This window comes from Chelmon rostratus, chromosome 16 (genome assembly GCF_017976325.1).
Source record: "Chelmon rostratus isolate fCheRos1 chromosome 16, fCheRos1.pri, whole genome shotgun sequence".
NCBI lineage: Eukaryota > Metazoa > Chordata > Actinopteri > Chaetodontiformes > Chaetodontidae > Chelmon > Chelmon rostratus.
Window position 1 is genome coordinate 16,461,517 of NC_055673.1, and position 7,581 is coordinate 16,469,097.

The following is a 7,581-nucleotide window of genomic DNA, read 5'->3' on the forward strand; positions in this document are numbered from 1 at the left end:
AAATGCAATTTGTGTGTGTGTCTTCTTGGACTTTGGAATTGAATCATACAACACTTCAACGCTTATGCTGTTATGAAGCTCTTTTCATTGATGTAGTTCATTACAAATACTGATCTTAAAAGGCTGCATTCTCATGAGCTGCCAGCAGGGGGAAGTATTGACCTATGGCTACATTATGGGAGTGGCAAGAGTTCCAACTTGAATTTCCTTGCACGCTTACAAAATCATTCACTGCTGTTGAGCTCCTCATGAGTAAGATACATAAGACATTTCCATGTTCACAAATAGTACAATACTGCAGGTGTATTGGCAGAACCCAGGTTTGAGAGGCCATGTATCACATAAAGCTTACTTTGGATGTGGTTTAAAAATGGGGAGAAATGATTCACACTGCTTAAATAAACTGGCTTGGATTGTCCTCACAATAACTTTCAACAGTTAAGGCTGGTTGAAGCAGTGGTTGGTTGTTTAATATGTTACAATTTCATTTGAGATACAAACAGACACTACAGTACATTTTAAAACATGAATACTTTTCATTTATGCTTGATTATAAAATGAATACATGGCGAGCGGCCCTATGGCCTAACAAGAAGAGTAACACACAGGTAAGGCAGTGGAGTCACAAACCAGCTGAAACTGGCTTGGGGTGACTGAAATGTTCTCCAGACCAAGCTTGCGTCTCTACTCTTTGTTGCCTGGCTGTGTTTGGCTTCACTCTGCTTGGAAAGAATAATGAGACATCTTATGACATGTGGCACACTTACAGTCTACTTAGCATTTTACAGACACTCTCAATCCCAATAAAATCTCAGTCAGTCAACCGGAAAACAGAAAAGTTAACTCCTGTCCAGTTGTACTATTACGTAACTGCTGAACCCAGGAACCATGAAGTACTGTTTTACACATGGATAGGAGACATGTCCAGAATGTGCCCTGCCTGCTGCTCAATCTGGGCTGAGATGTTGTTGTGTTGATGTCTGTGAGTGATGATGTGATGTGATGTCAGATGTTAGTTGTATGTAGCTACTTCATTTATGATATCATGTTTTTTTTTTACTCACAATCCTTCTGCTCCGTATTCATCGTTGAATTTCCTTTAAAATAGACACCCACAGGTTTATTTTTACATCTACTCAATCTTCTTTAGTGCCTTAGTAGTTGGTAGATGTACAGTCTGTATTGAAAATCCCATTGCAGGTCTTCAGTGGCTTCTTAAAAATGACTGATATTAACACTAAAAAATGTTGGTTTTAGTATCCATTCGCTGATCCAGTCATATAAGACCTATTGCTTTTAACAGTCTGAATGGTTATTGTAAAGAAAAAAAACATGATTAACTTGATGCAGGAGCTCAAGTTTAGCAACTGATTTATGTAAAAGTAACTTTGGTGACGAAATTGAGGAATGATTTGATTCACTTTTTTTTGGTCAAAAAGAAGCTTGAAAATGTGTCAAAATGTTTTCATTAGAAAGTGGCATGAGCACAAACCCATTCAGCTTTCACCTTTTTAAAAGCCTGACACCCGTACCACCAAGTGGCAGTAATGTGTGAACTGCAGTGTTCCAACCATCTTTAATCCTTAGGTGATAATGAGGCAGTGTTTCCTTCCGAGGAGAAAACAAGTGGTTTTCTTAATTTACCTGAAATGGTGCAGCAGCTGTGGGATGGAATTGGCTGCAGTGTAGATAAGAGTCGCATCCCTTAAGTTGTTTTTGTTTTGTTTTTTTATTTGACCTGCAGCAGTTAAAAACTTTCTTTTGTTTTGCTCAGAATGCATCCTGTACACCACGCACTGTTATCTGTTTGTTATAATCTTCTTGATTTGTTTTCTTTCTTTTTGTTTTGATATACATTAATATTAATACTACCATCATCACTTTTTCTAGATATGCCACCCATGATGGAGGTGAAGGGGGAACCAGGCCCTCAAGGGAAACCTGGACCAAGAGGCCCCCCCGGGCCAGCGGGACTTCCAGGAAAACCTGGACTAGGCAAGCCTGGTCTCAATGGCCAGCCAGGTCCTCAGGGGCCTTCTGGCTTTCCAGGAATTGGTAAGCCTGGACTTCCAGGTCTCCCAGGAAAGATTGGGCCAAAGGGGATGCCAGGACTTAATGGCGAGGTTGGCCCTCGTGGTGAACCAGGTCCCAGAGGTCCTCCAGGGCAGCCCGGCCTCCCTGGCCCAGCTGGCCTGTCTTTGAATGGGAAACCTGGGCTTCCAGGCATCAGAGGCCCCCCTGGGACTCGGGGTGAGCCAGGAATAAAGGGTGGTGTTGGCCCACCAGGTGAGCGTGGGTTTAAGGGCGAGAATGGAAATGGAAAGCCAGGGCCAACAGGCATAAGGGGTCCTCCAGGGCTGAAAGGCAGTACAGGGCCACCTGGTCTTCCAGGTATTGGCAAACCAGGACTTAAAGGTTTGCCTGGACTGGCTGGTCTTAAAGGTGATCAAGGACTCCCGGGGGATCGAGGGGAACCAGGAGAGGCTGGACCTCCAGGTCCACAAGGTCTACCAGGGCCAGTTGGGTTAGGGAAGCCTGGGCTAGATGGACTTCCTGGGGGATTAGGTCAAACAGGTCCAAAAGGTGAGCCAGGGCTCAGGGGTCCTCCTGGATTTCCTGGAACTCCTGGCTATGGAAAACCTGGTCTGGGTGGGCCAAAAGGAGATAAGGGCCATGGTGGATTGCCTGGTCTCCCAGGGGACAAAGGAGACCAAGGAATGGTGGGCCCAATTGGAGAACCAGGCCTTGATGGACAATCAGGACCACCTGGACTTCAAGGCCCAATGGGACTCCCAGGAAAACATGGATTGCCAGGACAAAAGGGAGAGCTAGGGCCCCAGGGCCCACCAGGACTTCCTGGCCTCAGAGGTGACCAAGGCCCTAGTGGACCCTTTGGAAAACCTGGCATCCCTGGGGAAAAAGGCATACCTGGGCCGAATGGTCCAATTGGAAAACCTGGACCAAAAGGTGAGGCAGGGCACATTGGCCTCCCTGGGAATCCAGGGTTGACAGGTTCTCCAGGGCCTAAAGGTGAGACAGGATTTATAGGCACTCCAGGTCCCAGGGGCCAGTCAGGCATTCCTGGTCTTCAGGGGCCCATGGGTCCCATGGGGCCACAGGGTGTCCCTGGGTCAAAGGGTGAATCTGGACCTCCAGGGCTTCCAGGACTTGGTAAGTTGGGGGAGAAGGGAGCTATAGGTCCCCAAGGTCTACCAGGGAAACCAGGCCCTGCTGGACTAAATGGTAACCCCGGCCCTCCTGGGCCTCCAGGGCCACCCGGTCCTCCAGGAAATGGCCAAACGGTTGTTTCAGGGCCAACAGATTCACAGTTGGAGGGGGGTGAAGTACCAGAAGACAGGAAGGGGCCTGCATACAGTCAAGTTCCACTCTCAGCCTCTGTGGCACCAGCCTTCACAGCCATCCTCACAACGCCTTTTCCTCCCTCTGCCATGCCAATCAAATTTGACAGGACCCTGTACAACGGGCAAAATGCCTACAGCTCTGCTACTGGCATGTTCACTGCTCCTTTATCTGGTGTCTACTACTTTGCATACCACATGCACGTAAAGGGAACTAGCTTGTGGGTGGCACTGTACAAGAACAATGTACCAGCCACTTACACCTATGATGAATACAAGAAAGGCTACATGGACCAGGCGTCCGGTAGTGCCGTCCTAGAGCTGAAGGAGGGTGACCAGGTGTGGGTCCAGATGCCCTCGGATCAGGCAAATGGCCTCTATTCTACCGAGTACATCCACTCCTCCTTCTCAGGATTCCTGCTCTGTCCCACATAACCCTGTCCTTTCTTTCAAACATGTTCCTGTATTGGCACCTCAGAGCAGTCCTAAACCTAAAATACCTGCAGCCATAATAGAAACAAAAAACCCACAGGATTCTCAATATTATTGCCATCATCTTTATCTGTCTCACCCTCAACATCATCAGTGAAAGAAAAACAAACTTTGTGAATGAAATATGGAAAGTTTTTAAAGGCTGGGGAAGGAATTTCATACTGTGTTCTTTGTTTCAATGTCCTCCAAATGTGTGTTTTGGGTTGTATTTTATGTTGGTGTTTTTTAGCTTATATTATTTTAATTATTATAATGTCATAATTTTATTGTTATTATTTGGTCCTTGTCATCATTGTCGTTGTTGTTGTGTATCGGATTCAGACTATTAAGTGCCTTACTTTGTAATGTGCTAGTAACAGACCTTCCCATGTGACTGCACATCCTGCCCTCATGCTCTGACATCATAAGGACGGCATCACCAGACCCTGGGGGGTGATTGGTTCCTATGGCTGCAGTCACATCCCCCATGTGTTCTTATTTAAGCCCGTGAACAGTAATACTGACATAAAGAGCAGCGATACAACATAGAGCATATAGACAAACAATAGCAAAACAAGGCATTTGATGCTGTAATATCATTTACCGTTACGTTTCTTTTGTTTGACCTTTTTGGTACTCTAAACAATTACTACATTCAAATTATCAATAGGATTGAATCTTTGTTTTTAGAGTGAGATATATATTTTGACAGTTAGCTGGTGTAAGCATCTATTGGGTGCTTATTTCTCTAATTCTTTCTGAATTTTGTAGCCAATCATTTAAATGATGGATCTTTGTCTTCTTATAATTTACTTAACTGTCCAGAAATTCAATCCAAGAAATTCAATCCAAGAATAAATATGACCCTCCAGTATTAGAATTATTACATTTAAACCGCCCCTTTAAAATGGATCAACAACTTCATGCAAGGACAATGCCTTTTTATAACTTTCAGGATGACATTAATTGAGGATATATGTATGCATACAGTCAATGTTTACATGCCATAGAATAGATACTGGGAGCAACTGCAAAATGGACAGTAAGGATACAACCATAGCTGGATCGATGGCCCGTTTCCTTGTATCGATCTGATTTTCCCATTTGCAATGCAAATCCCATCACTGAGTCACAGGCATCCTCTTCAGATGCCCTGACCATGACATCACTGCTTTCTAATGGCATACTACCTATTAATAAATCAGTATCACATTAACATTCCAAATGAGCAGTCTGTACTGGCATAGTATGAAAGCCCATTCTGACCACATATTGCAAAATCTGTGAAGATGCTGTAAACTTGTTTATGTTTAGGAAAATATGGAGGCAAATGGATGATAAATTAAAAAAATCATCCACACCTTCCTTCAGTGCCAGTTTCTGTGTGACTTTTTTTGGGCAAATGAGAGCAATTGTGAATCATTTGTAGTCCTGACTGAAAAGACGTTCGATTAATTCCCAAACCATTTTGTCAAATATAGCTGAATTATTGTTTAGCTTTATAGAACATCAGTGGTTTCAAGGACAAGACGTTTCAGAACCAAATAATGTCAAACAGCTGGAAATGAGAATCGATCCGCATTTACTCCGTGAATAAATAAAGGGACTGACTGAGGCCCACAGGTTGTGAAATACAGGTTATGTAACACTTAACAAACTCCTGCCAGATTACTGGGAGAGGTGGTGGGCCAGAGGTGAGTGCTGTGTATTTACTCATTTCTGTTGGATGAGGCATTAAAGATACATGCTGTGTGTGTGTGTGTGTGTGTGTGTGTGTGTGTGTGTGTGTGTATGTGCTTGTCTGTTCTAGTAGGTGTACCCTTCTGTCTGTCACTGTGTCAATATATATATGAGAGTGTGTGTAGCTGTTTCACATCGTCCCCCTAGCATTCAGGTCATGAACACCTCGGCGAAGATAATAACAAACTTGCTGAAGTTACAAAACCTTAGGAAGAGTCCTGTCAATGTGTCACAAGAAATCTGACTTCAAAATGTTTCAGCCTCCTTTTGGGTTTTTGAGAGAATTTCACACACTCTAATGGTGCCTTTGTGGAGTAAGGGAACAAGTTAGAAAATAGATGAATGCTGAATGTAAGGAATAGATTATGCGAGACAGAGAAAACTGAAATCAAGTGGACATAGTGAGATCAGAAGACAACATTTTCTGGACTTGTATTACTGGTTAACACTGAACCCTTTTGATATGACTATATTGCATATTGGTCCAATGAGTGGCATTACGGTGTGCAATAATTTTTGTGTTGTACCATGTCATGAACAACAACAACAACAAAAAAGACATTCTGTTCAAGTGTACAAGATCTTTCATCAGTGCTTGCAGCTGCAGAAGAGAGAAGATAAAGAAGTTTGGGCAAAATTGAGAAACGTCGGTGCTTATATCACCAACTCCAAGCCGTTACACGCCCCAGCTCAGACAGGATTCCAATCTAGCGCTATCATTACGCTGAATTTAGGACTACCTTACATTTGATGGGAGAATGTCAATATATAGGATTGTGCCAAATATTGAGCTTTGCAATCAGAATGAATGTATACTGTTTGACTGATTTGAACAATAGTTTCTCTAAGTCATCTACCATGCTGTGTCACTACACATAAACTCTTCATGTTGCTCTGGAAAAGCAGTGCTAGGACAAGGCCTAATCAGTATTTTAGATCTATATAATGCAAACAATGCACTTGCCCTTGCCCTTTCTGTCTCATAACACTTTCATAACACACCTACAACTGGTATGTATCATTAGTTTAATGTGAGTCTTTAAAGACAGTCCAAGACTTGCTATGTACTGTATGTTGCCTTTTTTTTTTTTTGTTGCATTTTTGGCCATATGAAACGGTGATGTGAGTTACATGTGGCCATTACTCTCTGTCCTTATGTTTTCATAGACAATGTCACTTGCTTGCAGAGTTTGCCCTGTGTGCAAAACATTTAACAAGTGTCAGTAAGATCCATGTACCGTCTGAATCACAAAGTGCTTTGAAGTGTTTTTCAGTTTTTCTTTAAAAAACACCAAAAGAAAAAAAAAATTCAAGCCTTGCTTCGGTTCTTAAGGGATAGGCTATTTGTTTGTTTTAGTTTCAATAAATACAAACGGCCATTCCCATTTGCACATGAAATTAATGAAGATGTATTTATACATTTATGATAATTTAATAGGGATGCCAAAACCAACCACCGAAGCCTAGAACGTATAAATGGTATTTAACAGCATTGATGAATTAAGAGCATTTACAACATGTAGTTAGCATTCTAGCATTGTTTGTGAAGGATTATTTGTGGACTTTTATTTTCTATTTGTGTAATGTTCAATGTATCAACTTACAGGATTTTTGTCATACAAGGCTATTGCGTGCACTCTATGCAATAGAAGTTGGGTATAAATGCACTCTTTTTGATTGAAAATGTTTGTCTGCTTATACAAAATCTACAGTACTTGATTGTATTGATACCACATCAATAAAAACTTTCTTGTATGTTGGTGTCAGTCTCCCATTTCTGTCCACTTTATCTGGATGTGCATATTAAAAAGAAAATGTAAAATCACTGGAGCACACAGAATTCACTGCCACACCTCCAGTTTGCATCATTAGTAGTATTAGTAACATTAATAGCCCCTGAAGAGTTGTAATAATTGATTAGAATTGTTACAGGTTAAGGATACCTGCATGGCACGTTTGGTGTAGAACTCAGTTGCAGGTAAATAAATGAACACTAGAGGGAGATATACAG

The 7,581-nt window shown here is 42.2% G+C and overlaps 1 protein-coding gene across 1 annotated transcript in view; it reads left to right on the forward strand.

Annotated features, from left to right (window-relative positions):
- col8a2 (collagen, type VIII, alpha 2) overlaps positions 1–7,325 on the forward strand; it is a 45,194-nt gene extending 37,869 nt beyond the window's left edge. The window contains exon 3 of the mRNA XM_041955099.1: positions 1,891–7,325. Coding sequence (XP_041811033.1) covers positions 1,891–3,794 — 1,904 coding nt within the window. The 3' untranslated portion in view covers positions 3,795–7,325. The remainder of the gene's footprint in view (positions 1–1,890) is intronic.
- The last annotated feature ends 256 nt before the right edge of the window (positions 7,326–7,581 follow it).